General features: G+C 39.9%; 1 protein-coding gene across 6 annotated transcripts in view; it reads right to left on the bottom strand.

The window, feature by feature from the left end:
- LOC121931903 (sodium channel protein type 1 subunit alpha) overlaps positions 1-19,851 on the bottom strand; it is a 167,833-nt gene that overhangs the window by 43,924 nt on the left and 104,058 nt on the right. For 3 of the 6 annotated variants that reach the window (XM_042470043.1, XM_042470058.1, XM_042470050.1), the window contains exons 6-12: positions 19,575-19,666; positions 18,196-18,456; positions 5,633-5,696; positions 4,302-4,443; positions 3,995-4,201; positions 1,421-1,720; positions 539-919 (exon numbers count right to left, since the gene is read on the bottom strand). In XM_042470043.1, coding sequence (XP_042325977.1) covers positions 539-919; positions 1,421-1,720; positions 3,995-4,201; positions 4,302-4,443; positions 5,633-5,696; positions 18,196-18,456; positions 19,575-19,666 — 1,447 coding nt within the window. Of the gene's footprint in view, positions 1-538; positions 920-1,420; positions 1,721-3,994; positions 4,202-4,301; positions 4,444-5,632; positions 5,697-18,195; positions 18,457-19,574; positions 19,667-19,764; positions 19,845-19,851 lie in introns of those variants that run through there. The other 3 variants (XM_042470066.1, XM_042470077.1, XM_042470085.1) reach the window with 3 other exon arrangements.

The following is a 19,851-nucleotide window of genomic DNA, read 5'->3' as shown; positions in this document are numbered from 1 at the left end:
TGCTAAATATATATGTATATATATATATATATATATATATGTACAAAGTGAAATTTTGGAGTGATTTTACCAATGTTTGGGGAACCAGAACTTCTAGCCACGTTGTTTGTATGTTGTAATGAGGTTCACGAGACAGAATGTAGTCAGATTTATCTATAACCAAGGCAGTGTCAGAATCCATATGGTATCAAAAATTATACCTTCCTCTAAGTTGTAGAGTAAGATGAAATTTTATTGCATCTGGCCAGAAAGAATTAATGTAAAGCCAGATAAAGTAAGATCCAACATGTTTTTCTGAATATAAAACACAAAGCATCATATTTTGCACATTCTCTAGATATATTTTCATTGTTTGATTTGCAAATATTATGGTTTAAACTTTGATTTTGTTAGTATAGAAAAGATATTACAAGATGCAGGAGCATTCACAGCTTGACCAACCAAGGATCATCATTCCCAAGGGATTCCATTCTGTAGACACACTGGCTGGTGCATTAAGAAAAGGCCACCATGCCTGAACTATTTAAAACTTCCTTACATTGTCATCAGTAGCTGGTTTATCTATTATCACCTCTGGCAGAAGCTGTCCAACAGGCGATGTAGGAACAGATGGTCCACCAACCAAGGAAACCACCCCATTGCAATCCACAGTGCTGTGCATCTTCCCATTCACTGGAAACACTGCCAGCATCCTGGATGACCTACTGGCCTGACTAATGTTACTGTTGCGCCGTTCACCATGTCTGCGCGGCACAAAAAGGGAATCTCTTCTGCTATCATTATCTTCAAATGTGCTGTGTTCATCATCAGCAAAGTCATTCTCTGATCCTATATCCTTTGCTCTACCTCTGAAGCTGAAAAGGCTTGTTCTGCTGTTGCGCCTTGGGGAAAACAGGGAGCCACGCATGCTCAGCAAAGACTGCAGGAGAGACAGGAGAAGACAGCAGTTAGCCCAAATACTCCAACCCAACCCTCCAAACATCAGGAAAAAAGAAAGCCACTCTCCTGCCCCACAACCTGCCTTATACATTCTTTTTCAGACATCTTAAGTTTCCATATGCCACAGTTAACTGGAAAAGGTCTGGTATGCTAAAAGGGGGGATTCCTAGATAAACAATCCTGTCCAAATAAATAAATAAATAAATAAATAAAACTATTCTATGGAATTTTGTAATGTACAGTACTTCTCCTTCCATCACAAAATTGCTCCCTAGAATGCCTTTCCAACGTTTTAGAAACAGAACTGCTCTGGAGCTATTACATGGTGGTATTTAAAGAGCCAAGATTTTTGTTCATTTTGCTAAAGGTCAGTTGTCCCCAGTAAGGTCACCAGGTAGCATATTGTAGTGCCTGCAGTATGACCACAGCTTTGCACAATAAACTCCACTGTTTTAGTTTCTGGGTTCTGTTAATGTTATACCTGATGGGGAGAAGAGTGCTTCCGTTCTAATGTTAACCTATTCCCTTCAATAGAGAATCGGCAACCTTTTCTCCTGATGCTATCTTCTGATTCAGATCTGTGAAATTCATCTTCATCTTTTTCCTCTCCTCCGGATTGCTCTTTCTGTTTTCTTTTCTTCCTTCTGTTTCTCCGCTCTTTGGCACTCTTTGAACTCAGCTTTGATATTTCGGAAGAACTTTCAGAAAGTCCACCTATTCCTCCCCCGGCACTTGGTTCTTTTGATTCAGCTGATGCTGTTGCTGCAGCTGTCGCCGCTGCCTGTCATAAAACATTAAGAGTTTTGCTTTACTGTCTTTTTGTAAGGAACCATTTTCTTAACGAAAATGTAAGAAAATATGCAACAACAATATCTTTGATTAACACAACAAAACTGTGATTTCCAACAGTCAAAGTAGTTCTTCTTATAGGCACTTTATACTTGCTTTTTTACATACTTGTATTGATATTTATTTATTTCATGTAAGAAAACGTGTCTTTCTGACTGACGCACCCAATGCCACTAGCAATGGCCTAAATCCAATTATTAACCTAATTAGGACCATTTAATTAATGGAAAATTGATAAGACTTATGCAAGTTTCATTGACTCAGTGGGTCAGCTTTTCGCAGGGCTAACAATTGTATTTGCCAATATAAATAAAAAGTATCATTAAAAATCCAGATAATTAAAATTAAAACTTTTAAATAAGACATAATAAGAAATAAAAACAGAAAGACAGATAAAATGTCAAAATACAGTCAGCCGTCCTTATACATGGTTTTTTTAAGCACGGATTCAAGCATCCACAGCTTGAAAATACTTAAAATATTTCAGTAGTCAAACCTTGATTTTGCCATTTTATAAAAGGACACCATTTTACTCTGCCGTTGTATATAATGGGACTTGAGCACCTACAGATTTTGGTATCCACTGGCAGTCCTAGAACCAAACCCAAGAGGATACCAGGGGCCCATTCTAACTCAGAAAGTTTTAAAAACATTTGTTGAAATAACAAATCTACTTAAAAGGTGCTGAAAAACCAGTAAAGAGGGTGCCAGATTTTCTCAGAGACAGACAGAACCCAACTTTTAATAAAGCCAGAGCTTGGATCACCCCCCCCCTTTTTTTTTCTCCCAATTTCTGTCTCTCTCTCAGGCATACACACACTCTTACAAGGTCATTACATGTTTCCCTACTAGCAGAAACCTCTGTATTGTGCTTTGTAATCATGTTAAGTAAATTTATCTTGCCACATTAGACTTCTATTCGAAGTTCCACTTTACATATTTTAAAAATTGTAAATGTTAAAATCAGATAGCATAGCTGGAAAATGCTAGATTGCAAAATGGAATGTCTGTAAAAATATGAAATGTGGCAATTTTAGGCTACTTACTGTAGATGCAAGTAACTCGGAAGTGATTACATCTGAGCAGACCTGTATCTGATTGCACAGGGACTGAAAATGCTAAAAAAATATGCCCTCTTGTACTGGCTTACTTGGGAACAAATTTATTTTAACTCAGTGGGACCTTTGGATATTATCATATGAGTCCTGTTTTCACCACAACTGTGCTAGTTAAAGAAAACTAAAACATACTAGTTTGAGAGCTGCCATTATCACACATCTCAATAGCACTCTTTCTGCCATTGTGCTATCTTCTGCACTCCCCCTTAACCCCGCCCTGCCTCCTTGCCATATGGCCTACCCAACGTTCCTTTGGGTTGATTTTATTTTATTTGTATTTTTACTTTTTAATGCCATTCTGGATTTATGCTAACATGATTTAAGTTTTAAAAGAAATGAAAATAAACAGAACAAAAATTAAGGAAACTGGGCTGCTTGGAAATAGCGAGATGGAAGTGGGTCAGGCTTAGAGGAGGAAACTGATGTGAAACCATGTGAGTGCCAATATTGTAATGGCTGCAGCAGTGACGTTTCACACTTGAAGAAGAGTATAGCAGCATGATGGAGAGCTTACTTGAAATGGTACTGTACATCCCAACCATGCTTGGGAAACACAGCAGCTACAGGTTGGAAATGACATTGTGCGATAAGTATCGCCAAAGGTGCTATTTTACAACTATAATTGCGTTTTAAAAGCCACATGTGATAATGTCCCTGGTTTCTGAGGAAGCCTAGTTCCAGTTGCATAGTTCCAATCCTGTGGATAGCATACTTATGTAAATAGAAATCTCACGGAACAAAGTGGGACTTGCCTCTGGGTAAATATCTAAAGAATTGACCTATAAACATCAGAGATACAGATAAAGATGGAAAAACTAAGAACTTCCACCTAAAGCAGCCCTTTGATACTAATATCTGCTGACCACCAGAAAAGCATTCGATATCTTTTCTCCATATAAACTCTGGTGTTCTAAACATATGCTAGAAAAGTGTTGAAAACCCTAGCAAAATTCTTATTCTATGCAAAATTAACATAGGGTTTATTCTGGGCAGAAATATTATGCTGCAATTAATATTAATATTAATTAATATTAATTAATGATATTATGCTGAAATTAAGTCCTGTTAATTCTTCATCACAAATATACCTGAACTGCTTCTTGTTGTTTTTTCAGCTGCTCAAGCATCTGCTGAAACTCTGCCTCTTTCTGCTCTGCTTCTTCCATTGTGGCTTGATTCTGCTCTTCATAAGCCATGGCAACAACAGCCAGGATCAAGTTGATCAGGTAGAAAGAGCCCAAGAAGATCACCAGGACAAAAAAGATCATGTATGTTTTGCCAGCAGCACGTAGCGTCTAGAGAAAATAAAAAATTATGCCTAAGTTAGTTGTCCAGTTTTTCTTTTCATAATTAATGTTATGCTATTAACATTAATGTTATGCTATCCTCTCTCACCAGCTGATAAAGATTTTCCCAGAAGTCCTGAGTCATCAATCGAAAAAGAGACAGGAAGGCCCAGCTAAAGGTGTCAAAACTTGTATAGCCATAGTTGGGATTTCTACCAGCTTTCACACACACATATCCTTCTGGACATTGACTAAGAGAGAGAGAGAGAGAGAGAGAGAAGTTACACTAACAACAGTCATTTATTACCGTAATTAAAATGCCTATCACATAGTAGATAAATGTATACATGCAGCTAATTGATTAAGGCAATGGTACTCAGACTTTTTTCCCTTGGGACCTCTCTCAGAGACATAGCCAAGGGGGGGCGGGGTCCGTGGGGTCCAGAACCCCCCCTTTCGTTAGATATAATGAATGGTGTGCGCTGCTGCACCACCACACTCAAGCCCCATTATAATGGTGGCACTTAGTCTGCCCCCCCCTTCCCAAAATCCTGGCTACCTCCCTGCCTCCCTTTACATCTACACTCATAGTAGTATATGAATAAAAATATTTTGCTGATTTAGTGTGTGTATTCTAATTTGCACATTCATGTATATTCATATTTTAATAATTATAACGAAATAACATCGTTCAAATTAGAACAGTTTTAATTAAATAAATTCAGTATTCAGTTCAACACTTGCATACATTTTACACACAAATAAGTTTAGGAAGAGGAGGAGGAGGGATCAGAGCCTTGAAGTCTTGCACCCCCCCTTGAGCAAATCTCATGCCCCCCAGTGGTGCGCCTCCCATTTGAGAAGCATTGGGTTAAGACAATGTCAAAAAGAACCTACATTCCAACCTAGTTTTATCATGACTTTCTCTCTCTCTATCTTTTGATCCCTTGGGATCCTCAGACATCTGTAGCTTCACCCTCAACCTTTCCTCTGGTACTTCAGAGGGAGAATCAGCTGTGTTAGTATGAAAAGCTATAACTAGTGCTACTGCCACTTTACAGAATTAATGCAGTTTAATACCACATTAACTGTCATGGCTCCATCCTATGCAATCCTGGGATTTGTCGTTTGCTGTGGCACCAGAGCTCTCTGACAATATTGAGCCATGGCAGTGGTGTCAAATTGCATTAATTCTGCAGTGCAGATGCAGTCTAGCTTTCTCTCCATGAAGGAAGGGATTATTTTATCATCCATTTCAATATATTTCATCAATCACAACAATTAAATTATTACACAATAAATCTAAATCTGAAAATATCCAACCCAATACTCAAGTGGAGTATATGTTATATGAATTATGTATAAGTAACAGAAAAAAATAATAAAGCTTATTCTGCTTTATATTTGTTTTGAAAGCTTATTGATGGAAGAGGATCTTACCCTGCATCAGAACTGTTCCCACAAAGCAAAGCATCATTTTGTCCTTCCAGAAAGTAAAAATTGCCTGTGTGTGTGGGAAAAATAATTTTGCAATATTACAATAATACAATATTAGATTAAATGTTTTCTAACAATATTACAATAATACAATATTAAAAATAAATAATTCAGAAGCCTTGAATAATATAATACTTTTTCTTAAATGAATTCATTCCTGAAATCCCACAGTTCTACCAACTACAATGCAAACAGTACTGGGAGGGCAGGTTAGTTGTGGTGGATAGTCTTGACAGACTTTTAAAAAGAAGGATTATATTGAAGGAGGAAGAGTACCAGTTGTGTCTTACAGTGGCAGACTGTGTGTGTGTGTGTGTGTGTGTAGGTGTATGCCATGCTTCCAGGCACCTCTATAGTTTCCCTGTTCTCAGGAGCCTGTGAACATTTTGCAATTTCTGGAAAGGGCTGGGAAAGTCAGTGAATCAGAAGCAGCTAAGGCAGTGATGGCAAGACCGAGTGCCCAAACTCAGTGGCATTCCTGCACCAGGTGTCACTGGGTCTCTGAACGGGAATTCCAGGGGCAGTACTTCCACCTTCTGGGGAAGTATTTTTTTGGGGGGTGGAACCCAAGGCACACTTTCTCAGCCTCAGGATAGCAATAGCACCCCCCTACAAAACTTGCCAAGAAAACTCTATGTTAGTTTCATAGAGTTAGTTTATGATAGCCATAAGTCAGAAACAACTTGAAGGCACCACACACACACACACACGTCACACTCTCTCAGCCTCTGATAAAGCTTGCCCCATGATAGTTTCACCTTAGGGTTGCCAGGAACCTATGCTTGGAAGGGAAGGAGGTTCTCTGGTCCCATAAGTTGGAAACGACTTGGTGGCACACAGCAACAACAATAACAAACATAATGAAGTACAGAAGGTACAGCACAAGAATAGGAACAAAGAGAGCCAGCGGTTTGAGTGTGCAACTCAGGAGATTAGGGACCTTATCGCACACAGAAACGTAAACGTTCTAGGGACGGGAGGAGGACTCTCGTGCGCGCGCGCGACCTCCCAAAAACGGATTTTATCGCACACGCAAAAGTCCTCCAAGAGGCCCCATTCCGTCCCCCGTCGCGCACCCGTTCGCGTCCAGTCCTGACGGGCGTGATTTTTGCCTGACGGATTACCTTCCGTCGGCAAAAAATGGCGCTTGATTTCCAGCTGAGCCATGAAACCCACTCCGAAACCTTGGGCAAATCACATTCTCTCAGTCTCAGAGGAAGGCAATGGCAAACCCTCTCTGAAGAAACTTGAGTTGCCCTAAGTCAGGAAAGAGTCAAAAGAACACAAAAACAGAGGCAAGCTACACTCTCTCAGCCTCAGAGGGTGGCCATGGGGGGGGGGGAACCCTCTGAAGAAACCTTGTCAAAACTACCCTGAGAGAGGGTCGTAATAAGTCAGAAACAATCACAAGCCTGCTCAAAATGGAGAACCTTTTGGACTCCTTCCAGGACAGAAAGAAGTGATAAGGCCTCCTAACACCACACCTCTCCACATGGAATGTGCAACTCTGGAGACCAGGGTTCAAATTCCAGCTCAGCCATGGAAACCACTGGGTGACCTTGGGCAAGTCACACTCTCTCAGCCTCAAAATAATAATAATAATAATAATAATAATAATAATAATAATAATAATAATAATATTATTCATATCCCGACTCTCCAATACGATCAATGCGGCTCGATGACAGCAATGGCAAAAATCCCCTCTGAACAAATCTTGAAAACTTGAAGGCACAACAACAATATGTAATATAGATGTAAATAAATCTGATGAACTGAATTTATATTTCTGTTTTTAGCTTTTATGTTGGCATGTCTGGCATTTTTCTTGAACTTATTGAACATCCCCCATTTTGGCTGTGGCTAAGAAGCTTGGATTTATTATTTAGCATTTATTTTGTAATTTCCTCCATTCTGAGCACGGCTAAGAAGCATGAATTGACGTTTCTAGGAGTGTTTTTAGTTTTTATTTGGTCAGGTCCTCCATTTTCCTTGAATATCCTCTCCTTTTAGCTTGACTAAGAAGCATAAATTTATAGGAGTGTTTTTAGTGTTTATGTGATCAAGTCCTACATTTTCCTTGAATGCCCTCCACAGAACACCTTGTGCATACTGATCTTCCAGACTAACAGAGTTGATTCTCTGGATTCATGCCCACAGCAGAAATGTAGTCCCTACTGGGCTATGAAACCCACTGGGAGGGAACCTTTGGCAGGACACACTCTCTCAGTCTCATAGGAAGACTAATGGCAAACTGGAAGGTAGACAACACACACACATGCGAAATATAGTCCCTGCAGTGCTAGGAAACCCACCTTGGGCAGGACACACTCTCTTAGTCTCAGAAGATGGCAATGGCAAACCCGTCTACATAACATGCCAAGAAAACCCCATGGTAGGTCGCTAGAAACCCCCGGGGATAGAGTCCCCAGAAACTACTTGAAAGCACCCACACTCTCTGTCAGCCACAGAGAATGACAATGGAGAACCTCATTTGAAGAAACTTGCCAAGAAAGTATGGGGGGGGGGGAAGGGAAGGGAAGGAAGAGGAGGAAAGGGAGGGAGGCAGGGAGAGGAAAAAGGCAAACCTTGTTTGCAGAAATTTTCAAGACAAACTCCTAAGTTTAGGAGGAGGAGGACAAGAAGGAAATGGTGTCCCCCAGGGGTCTGTGCCTCATTGGTTTTGCATTGGAGACCCAGGCTGCAAGAAGGAGTTGGCCCACTGCGCCGTGCCTCCCCACCCTTCCTTGTAGTGATCTGCTTGTTCCTGGGCAAACTAGTCTGGTACAAGCAGCAGGGACATGCGGTGTGTGTTTGTGTACTCATGCCCCGTCCCCCGCCCCTTCCACTGGCTGCTGCCATGCCCTCGCGGACTGGGCTGCGTGCTAGAAGTGGCACATGTGCCATAGGTTTGCCAACATGTGAACCAAGTGGAGCTTTCCCTCTGGTCCACTCACTGGCCATATAACCAGTTCCTTCTCACTCCAATAGCCGGTTGGCTCAGCAGCGTCAGCCGTACCCATCCTTCCAGTTTATATTTTGGGGTCCAGTTGTTGTTTATTGGCTTTTTCTTATCATACCAATAATTTGATTTTGTTACTACTTTGGCTGGTTGTAGCATGGCGGATGGTTCTAGTTTGTGGGTAGATGAGGCTTGAATGCCAGTCATACTCAGTATAGGAGGGCTATCTTAAGGGACCATGGGGGTGAAGGCAATAAGGATCATCCCCAGTTCAGGGACAAATGGCTCTCCCTCAGATCCAGATGACAACGAAACCACACAATGGCTTCTGCCTATGTGGAATCTCATACATGTCACTCTGTCTAGCAAGATGGTGAGCTGGGCCATTTAGTTTCCATCAGATAGCAGGCAAGTTAACCAATGCCTGGATCCAGACCCAGGCTGGGCCAAGCTTCTTCAGCTGTAACTAATAAAGTTTCTTTTTTTTGCATGACAGCAGAATGATGTCAGTGTTTATCATTGCCATATAGAGCCTCACACTCACTGCTGAGTCCGCAGGTGTGAGGAAGACCAGGATAACAACGTTAATCAAGCTGCAACTTTTTTGAGAGAACATCATAATGCAAAATACTGCAAGGAAACAGTATTGCCTGAGGCTGCTTGATGATGCCTCATATCCACCAGAGACATTGCAAGTGTTATCTCACAACCTCAAAAGTCAAATTAATTTTCATTATAATTAACTGCTTTCTAGCCTTGATGAAAGCATATGGGTTACCAACTTGAAATATATTCAGTTTGCTATTGCATAAGAATGAAGTGCACTGAGTCTTAGGAGATAAAAAATAAAACTCCCACCCTTAGACTTGGGAAACTCTATTCTCTCAAAGCTGTTTTAAGATAATCTAGGATTTTGAGCCAATTGAGAGGTTATATATATCCCATTCATGCCTGATTTCTGATCCCAGGGCCAATCCAAGACATACTACTTGTTGAAAGGAACACACCTTCGCTGCCTCCCAACCCATATACAAAATCTGACAAGACAGCCAGAAGAATTTGACTGTGACACCGATGCCCATCCAGGCAAGCAGCAGGTCCTTGTGGCACAAACAACATTGTTCTTCCAGCATCTCTCCACTGGTCCCCATCTGCCAGCACCTGTCCCATGAAGCATCTACCCTACTTTACCTTATTTTAAAACTAGTCCTGATTCATTCACAGAGTTACTCTCAAGCTCTCAATTTCATTGTCACCCTGGAGTTGTCTACACTGATTAAAAAAAACACAACCATCCTTGTCTTGCATTTTCCTTGTCTGCAATGACTGCACAACAACTCATTAATGCCACCCACGAACAGATATAGCAAGGTGACGCTGGCTGGTCTTAAATAGTTACTCATTTCCCCCAGCAAATCACTTTGTTCTGCTGTTTTTGCCTTCTAGCTTGTATCAACCTATCAACCAATAGCTGTTATTCAGTGCCTGTCAATCTAGGCCACTTGCATGCCGGCTGGAAGCCTCCCCATGCAAAAGGCAGAAGCCCTTTCCTCCTTTGCCACCCCAGTGAGTGAGTGAATTTTAAATGTGCACATACACACACACATGATGGAGAAAGCAAAAGTAAAAATGTATTCTATTTATTTATTTATTTTTGGAAATGTCCAGCCATGAGATCAGAGATGAAGGGTTAGATCAGGCTACCACCTCTCTTTTCTGCCCCCCACCCAAGTTTCACATTTGTTTTGTCTTTTTACTTTGCCCCCTCATCTGATCAGTAAGCATTGTGCCATCTTTGTTTTTTAATTCAGTGAATGGAGTGTGAACATCCCTTCACTCTCTCTCCCCAGATCATTCACTTGCTTGCTCATGGAAGATCTCATACACTCCCTCCTCCCATACATACACTGCAGATCTCCGCACAAGTGAGTGAGCAAATGATAGGCGGTTGGGGGAAGGGTGTGTGTAAATCTCCACACCTGCAAGTGAGGGAATAATGGGGAATGCACACACTCCATTCACTGAAATAAACTATGATGACACAAGACTGATCGGCTGAGAGGGAGCATCAGAGTTAGGGAAAGCGTACACAAAATAAAAACAAAATGATACTCGGGCATTGAGGGGAGGGAGATGGGTAGCCCAATCTAACACCTCACTGCTGATCTCATGGCTGAACATGCACCGAAGTAGAAAAACATGGTGATACAAACCAGGCTTGCCAGATGCAATCCGACATGCCCAGCAAAAACTCCTTCTGCCCTCAGCTCCACACCAAAATCAACTTGGAGCCATCATCAAAAAATATGCGCTCAGCTCATAGCAACTGCCAGGTGTGATTGATCTTTTTCATCAGTGTAGCTAAGCTCCCTGAGTTTGTCCCAAAATTCCATGTTAACATTCAATAATTAAACTCAATACCAGTCTCCCCCCAACACACATGCACATTTCAAAGAGGTGGAGGCAGATAACATGTGTAAGGTAAGGATCTCAAGGATCAAATTTCTATCCAGACCAGACCAGCTAGGCAGGCAGTAGGTAATCAAACAGACATATGCATGCTTGCTCTCACTCTCTCTTTCTTTCATGCACACATACACACACACATGCAAAATGGTAGGTCAAAGGTTGGAAAAGGTGGACAGACAAGGACAGCCAGCAAAAGCACAATAGAATACAATGTGATACTTCAAGAAAGTATTAACAGCCCACCCCTGAAACAGTTGGCTGACTCACTGAAAAGACACCTTAGTCAGGAACACTAAAAATGAACACTATCCAACAAATGTCACCAGGAGTTCTTTAAATTTGGTACCAATTTAAAACTGCTCCTCTGTTCACATAACATAAAGTTTTCTCACCAGTTGACAGGTTGCAAAGAGGAACATTACTGAATACACTAGATGTCATTCATTTTTATTTTAGGCATCAGACTTTCATATAATACATCAAGCCACTTTCTTCTTTAATTTAGCATTTTATTTTTTTAAAAATAGATTTATTCAAGTAGATTAACAGACAGAATAGGGATTTATAACTAATTCAGATGAACAGAAAACAGTCCTCTAATTCTTTTAATCCCACCAGGTGGATGGATTCTTGTGGGCTGAATTAAATACGTGTTTAGTACACAGGTAAGCAATTGAGAAGTGAGTTGGTACCAAATTCTGCCTGCTTCTTCCCTGCAGGCTCCGCCGCCATTTTTCAGATGCCCCAGAAGTGATGTCATGTTATTTTCAGCCACCATATCGGCCAATTTTCATTCTGAGGCAACCCTTTCCACACCCCTGATTTAGTGAGAAAAGTAACGCAAGTCCTGTGGGATGACCACTAATCACACAATCATCTCTTAATTGTTCTATTTCTCCCAGAAGCAATATGGTGCACTTGCATGATTGTCAAGCAACTACATACTTGCACGCAGGGCACTTGGAAGAAATAAATCACCAGGAACACATGGCATACCAATAGTGCTGCTTCAAGGTAGAGGGACAGAATCTACTCTAGTTCTAGCTAAAATCTTTCAACAAATATTGAAAACAAAAGAATGGTCCAGAGATTGGAAATGCTCAATATAAATTGCAATCTTCAAGAAATGAGATACAAGGGATTGCACTAACCATAGGATCATTGCATTAATATCCCATGCAAGCAAAATGATGGTCAAAATTCTGGAATAAAGACGTTTACCATATATGGAGTGAGAAATACCAGATATCCAAGCTAGGTTAAGGAAAGGAAGACACACTAGGGATCATATTGCAAACATAAGTTGGATAATGTAGTGCACCAAAGAATTTCAGAAGAAAATAACACTGTGCTTTATAAATTATAGCAAATCCTTTCATTATGTCAATCATGAAAAACTATGGATCACTAAGAAATGGGCACCCCACAACATTTGATTGGTCTGATGCATAATGCATTCAGAACAAGAGGTTTATTATTAGGACAGAATAAGTAGAAACAAAATGGTTTCCAATTGAAAAAGGGGTAAGGCAAGCCTGCATTTTACCACCATATCTGTTTAATGTGTATACTGAGTATATCACACAAAAAGCAGGAAAAGAGTTGGAAGAAGGAAGAGTGAACGTTGGAGGAAGGAACATCAACAATTTAAGATGTGCATATGACACCATATTTATTAGCAGAACATAGCAAAGACTTGAAACAACTATTGAAGAAAGTCAAGGAAGAAAATGCAAGGGCAGGTTTACAGGTTAACATTAAGAAAACAAAAATAATGACCACAGATTATTTACATAACTAAAGTAGATGCTGAAGACATTGAAACAGTTCAAGATTTTCCATACATTGGCTCAACCGTTAATCAAAATGGAGACTGCAGTTGAGAAATTAGAATAAAACTAGGACTTGGAAGGGCAGCTATGAAGGAACTAGACAAGATTATGAAGTGTAAAGATATATAATTAAACACTCAAGTTAGGATTGTCCACGCCATCATATTCCCCATTTCTATGTGTGACTGTGAAAGCTGGACAGCAAAGAAAACTGATAGGAAAAAAATCAACTCAGTTGAAATGTGGTGCTGGAAGAAAGTTCTATAGATACCATGGACTGCTAAAAAGACAAATATGACATGCTTGCAGATTATCTAGTCGTAACAGAGCAATAAACCTGCTGTGTGCTGAACACCCGTCATATATAAATGTATATTTTAAATGAAGCAATTTTAGTGTAACCAGGTTAGGGCAGCTTTGTGTGTAATCGTGCATAAAGCCATAAGATAAAAACGTTTGTCAGAGTCCCGATAGACTCCTACTCCTTTTCCTCAGCCGTGGAGCTTACCTAGCAGAACTTTACTAAACTATATAAAATATTCTGGCCTGATTTGCAACAATTCTATTGTCATGGATAGATGATTACTCAGTCATGTTTAGACTCACTGGGACCTGGAATCTCCACAAGGATGGGGGGACCAATTAATATGATCTGCCTCAGGAGGATCTGGATAGATTCCTGACAGCTTTTGAAGATTTTCCAGTCAACTTAGCAGGTGATTTTATTGAAGCTCCGGCTGATCTCTGGATCTCTGCAGAAATGGTCAGGGTGGTGGACCCAATTGCTTATGAGTATCTCCTCTTATGGAGTTAGGGTTTCCAGGGAGCTGGTGGCAAAGAAATGAGTGAGACTAGAGCACTCTTGGCAGTTGACTCTGAGCCAGTCTGTCTGAATATGGGCTACAGCGTCTGTGTCAATGTGTCAGGGCACCACGCAAATAAATTATTTTTTACTGCCATCATTGCATCTGTAAGGGGCCACCCAGCAGAGTTGTTTCAAGAGGGCAGGAGTCTATTACACACTCATCCTCAAGCGGAAAATGCAGACCATTCAACAGCCAACTGTAAAGAATTTGCATGGCACTTTGCAGATAAAATCATTGCAATCTGCTCCACCTTGGATGCTGAAGTCAATAAAGTTCCAGTACTCTAGCCTTGGCACCTGCTTGTCCAGTATTATTTGATACTTTTCAGTTTGTGCAGCCTTAAGATGTGGACAGGATCCTTGGAGAGGTGAGGGCCACTTTGCCTTTCCTGGTTTATTGAACAGACCAGAGGGGGGGATTGGCTATGTGGTTGAAGGGGGTAGTCAGTGCTTCCTTACTACAAGGCAAGGTTCCAACTTGCTTAAATAGATAATTATTTTCCAGTGTCTAACATACTATTTTGGATAAGGTATTTTGGATAAGATATTTTGGAATATATGGTGGCCTCCCAGCTACAGTGGTACCTGGATGAAACAGATTATCTAGATCTATGGCCTGAAACACACAGGCCAAAAGTGCCAGCTTCGGACTGATTCAGGAGGCATGATGTACAGATGATGCACAACCCCGGATCAGACCTAAGCTGCACTATGGCTGCCGACAAAAGGAGCGCAAAAAGACACTTCTTACTGGCATCCCATTCAGGATTGCAGCAGTGGCCAGCCTGGGAACCATGGCATCTGATTGCTGCAGTCCTGTGACAAACAGGGAGCAAACAAGGTTTGAGCAGTCAGAGTCAGCTCCAAGCTGCTGGTCTGCTTGACCCTATGTCAATCTGTTTTGAAGCCTGGTTATGGGACAGAGGTAGATTTGGTCACCTTGGTGGATGGCCTCCACAGGGAGGCAGGGGGAGTGTTGGTTCTGCTGGATTTTTCAGCAGCTTTCTATACCACCAGTCATGGTTGATACCTTGCTGGGATGGGACTTGGATGCACAGTTTTACAGTGGCTTCATTTCTTTCTGGATGGGTGAAGCCAGAAGGTAGTGCTAGGGGATGCTTCTTTGACTCTCTAGGTGTTGGGCTATTGGGTCCCTCAGGCTCCGTTTTCCCCCTCATGCTATTTAATATATACATGAAACTGCTGCGAGAGGTTGTCTTGAGTTTTGGACTGTGGTGCTATCAATATGGGGATGAGACTCAGTTTTATTATTTCTTTCCATCTCAATGCAAATAGGGTGCCTTGGTTCTAAACTGTTATTAATCTGTCATTAGTAATGGATTTGATGAGAAGAAATAAACTAAATTTTAATCCAGACAGTCAGAGCTGCTCCTGGTCAATCAAAGGGCAGATTAGGTAATAGGGATTCAGCCTGTGTTAGATGGGGTTACGTTGTTGTCTTTCTGTTAGCAGGGAAAACCCTTTTTATTTTGACGGGTTTTTAATACAGAAAGTTTTAAAAGAGTGGGCTGCATGGTTTTAAACTCAACTGTTTAAAACAGTTCTTACTCTTTTAAATTGCATTTTATTAAGTGTAGATCTGAAATGTTTTAATACTGTGATTAGTTCCATTTTAAACTTCACTTTTTGTATTAAGTTGCATTTTTAAAAAAAATATTGTACACCACCAGAATTTTGGAAGAAAGACAGGATACAAATAAATAACAACAACAGCAACTCCTCAACAAGTCTGAAAACACCCTAAATCAATACAGATTTTGGACTCCCCCCCCCCTTTTGTGGTGAACTTGGCTAACTTTGCTTTTTGTTGTTAAAAAGGGCCACAGTTTTCAAATTGGAAATAATATTTCCCCCTAATTTTTCAAGTAAGTAGATTACTGTTTCTACTTTTCATAAATTTGGCATAGTAACAGCAAAAATAAGGCAAAATGACAAGAACTTTCCATTTTAGAGGACACTATTCCATGCCAAATAACAAAGTGGAAAAGCTAAACAAGATATTTCTTATAGGACAAGTAAAACAAGACTGGTAGATGTTTTATCCCCTACAGCATAAGCAGTTGTGTCACTACAAGTTGTGATTAATGTATTCCCAGAAATGATGAGACTGTTGGTCCCTTTAGGACATGGAAGCTGAAGCCATTATTCACAATTCCTCAAAGAAATGCCCATCAGTCCTCTGCAAATTTTATGGTGTCACAGGCAAACAATTTAAAATAGAGGCTCTGTGACTTAAAATGTTGTGATGGTAGATGACTGCCTCCAAGTGAAACAAAAAAGTCCAGGAGCAATGACTTAACCGTCTATATCACAAACAAATCCCAACATTCTGTGTAAGAAGTCCTGTTAATGTAAATAAAGGGCAGTCAACTGTTATCCCCTAGCTGTTTCAACCTACATTTCCTTTCAGGTCAAGCAATCATAACCTTTGTGTAGGGATTATGGTTGTGATCCAAAAAATATCTCGAGGGCCAGAAGTGCTCACAGCAGATGTAAATGAAGTGGAAAGTCCATTAGTCAAAAACTGATTAATGTGAAATAATCAGACAATATTGGTGTGACCAAATAGCACATTGACTGTGAAAGTGTCAAACAAGATATTAAAATTTAACACAAGAAATTGGGTGTGGAATTTCAGAAGTACTAGTAGTTTGCACATTATTTTGGAAACCATTGCTTTAAGGGGCACCTTTTTTCAAATCAACCTGCCAAAATATGCAGCTCTGTCACTATAATCCTGATAAATGTGTTCCCAGCCATCCAAGATTAGGCTGGTAGCAACAGTGGAATGAAAGTCCTTCATTTTATCAATGGCATCTTGGCTGTGGAACAGCCTTCCCAAAGAATGCCTGGCACCTACTTTGTTGCCTTTTAACCATTGGGTTAAGGTATTTTTATTCTGTGTGACGTCAAAGGCTTTCATGGCTGGCATCCATAATTTTTTGTGGCTTTTTCAGATTATGTGCCCATGTTCTGGAAGAGTTTATTCCTGATGTTTCATCGGCATCTGAAGAAACATTAGGAATAAACTCTTCCAGAACATGACCACATAGTCCAAAATACCCACAAAAACTATTTTTATTCTCTCAGGCATTTTATTAGGTTGCTATTTTAATACTGTTAAAGAAAATATTAAAGGCAGTTTTTTACTTCTATGTTTTATTTGAACTGATTCAACTGTGTTTTTTTATTTCCTCTTTATATATGTTGTTGTATTAATTTAAAATTACATTGTGAACTCATTGTTGTGTACCTTCAAGTTATTTCCAACTTATAAAGCAAAACTATCATGTGATTTTCTTGGCAAGATTTGTTAAAATTTGTTCATCTGCCTTTGCCTTCCTCTGAGGCAGAGTGGATTTCCAATGGGTTTCCATGGCCAAGTGGGGATTTGAATCCTGGTCTTCAGAGTCATAGTCCAATGCTCAAACCACTACATCATGCTTTCAAGTTGCCTATTGACTTATGGCAACCTGATGAATTTCACAGGATTTTCTTAGGCAAGGAATGCTCAGAGGTGCCTTTGACAGTTACTTCCTCTGAAATAAAGCCTACAGCACTACCTTGAGATAAATATTTATGAAATACAGTATATGAATGCTTAAAATAAATTTGAAAATAAAAAATAAAATATGGAAAATTTCACTGCCACAAACATAATTAAGTCAATGTAGACTATAGCTCAGAAAGATTTGTACATCTGTTTGGGAAAGCATTAAACGGATGAAGTCTCAGCAGTTTCTTCCTCACTGTGCTATGAATGCATTCAATAAATCTAAGCCATGTTCATTAAATATCACATACTTCTATTGGTCTAAATTCAGTTGTTAGCCTCAGACAGACTACCATATATACTCATCTATAAGTTGAAAAATTTATACTACAAATTGGCCCCCAAAACCTGGGTCAACTTATACATGAATTAATAGGGTAATAAGATGGTGGGTCAAAGGTGTTCACTCCCCAAGCCTCTTCCCAGCCTGGTTGTCTCCAAAGGGGGCAGCCAGGCTGGGAATACACAAGGAGAGTGACCAGGACATCCTTTATATCCTTGGTTACATGCCCTTCAGTTTTACTCTCAACTTATCCACAGGTCATATTAAAATCCAGATTTTTGGCTCCAAAACCTACCCCCGACTTATACATGAGGTCAACCTATACCTGAATATATATGGTACATCCTAGAGAATGAATGGGAACTTGGTCAGTCAACACTCATGTAAATTCTGTTGATTCAATTAGTCAATTGGGACCACCCACTGGATTTAGGACAAAAATCCAATGGGACATTGGACATTGGGATTTAGGACACTGGGTCTGCAAAAAAAAAAGTGACAATATAAATTTGCATTCTTACTTTCATCCTGTATGTATTCGTTCCAGTCAAAGGGTGTACTGTTAAATGTACCATTTTCTCCAAGAGTGATATTAAAGAGGTAAGTATCATTTGAATCTGTAGAATTGCCTGGATTCCAGTACAAGCATTTGTGCCTCAAGTTGCCCATGAACAGCTGGAGCCCTATTAGAGCAAATACACTCAGACAAAATACAGTCAGAATCATTACATCTGACAGCTTCTTCACAGACTGAATGAGGGCTCCCACAATGGTCTTCAGGCCTGCAAGCAGAAGAACATTGTTAGAATGATAACAAATACCCATTTCACAAACTCATCATAACGCAGTTTAAAAAATAATTCACCAACCTCATGCAGAAGCCCCAATAAATGGCATCACTATTTTGTGAACTAATGATTTTTTGGGTTTTTTTTAAAAGCAATCATTTGTGAAGATGTATCTTGTGAAGATGAGGTCACTGGCAGTTTATGTTCATTGCACTAGTGGATGAAAATGTACTGCGCTTAGCTAAAAAAAAAAAGGTGAAAACACCCCTGACCCAACTTGTTTTAATGCTAAAACAAGTAGCTTTGTTATCGTGCTTTTCCTTAACTCCACACAGAGTAGATCTTCTCATCACACCAAAACTAAAAAAAAATTACATTGAAAAGAAGTGCTACTGAAATTAGTGCAGCTGGATCCAAAATGGACACACAGGGCTTGAAAATGATAGTGGCATGGGAGGTTTTTTAAAAAATAATTTGCCAACACTTCTTACCCCAGAACTTTGCAGGCATCAATTTTATAACATATTGAAAGTTAAAGAGTAAATTAAGATCCTAAAGCTTAATGCTAAGGAACTGCAGATGGTTTGGAAAGACAATAAATTTCCCATGCAACTTCCCATGATACTTTTCAAAATTATTTTACTGTTTTCTGTTCAATAGTGATTCAGCTATTTCAGTATGATCAGTGGCAATTCAGATATTAGTCTCATTAAAAATAATACCAAGAATGAATATAGTTTTATATTACACAGATTAAAAATAAATAAATAAACATGGTTTAAAAAAAATTCAGTTATGGTTGTGCTTGTGTCACAGCTTGACCTCAAAGCTTGACTTTGCATGATGCAAATTACACACGCCGTGGACTATAGTGTCTCATGCAACAATGTGTTAAACGCAAAGGCTGATTTCAAATGTAAACAAGCAAATGGCAAAAAGCAAAGGATCATAGCGTTCATTTTTTTTTTTAATACATGATTCCTGCTTTTTCTGCTTTTTTTCCTTCTTTTTTCAGATGAATGAGCAAGCAACAAGGCTTATGGTGAAGAAATGAGGTTGGAATTTCCATGGAGTCTGAGAGTCAGCCTCTGTGTTTAACCTCTAGCTCTCACCTGGGATGACTGATATTGTTTTCAATGCCCGGAGAACTCTGAATGTTCTCAACGCTGAGACATTGCCCAGGTCCACAAACTCTGTCACATATCTGTAATAGGGGAGTTCACACACAAACACAATGACAGGATAAAAAGGAACAATTGGGAGGTACAAGGGACCTAACACCTTACACCACTTACTTCTTACCTGGAATTACAGAAATAGTTTTCAAAGCTCTCAATACTCTGAAAGTTCGAAGAGCTGAAACATTGCCTAGGTTTACAAATTCTGTTA

Source organism: Sceloporus undulatus, chromosome 1, assembly GCF_019175285.1.
Source record: "Sceloporus undulatus isolate JIND9_A2432 ecotype Alabama chromosome 1, SceUnd_v1.1, whole genome shotgun sequence".
NCBI lineage: Eukaryota > Metazoa > Chordata > Lepidosauria > Squamata > Phrynosomatidae > Sceloporus > Sceloporus undulatus.
This window is presented reverse-complemented; position numbering and strand designations above follow the sequence as displayed.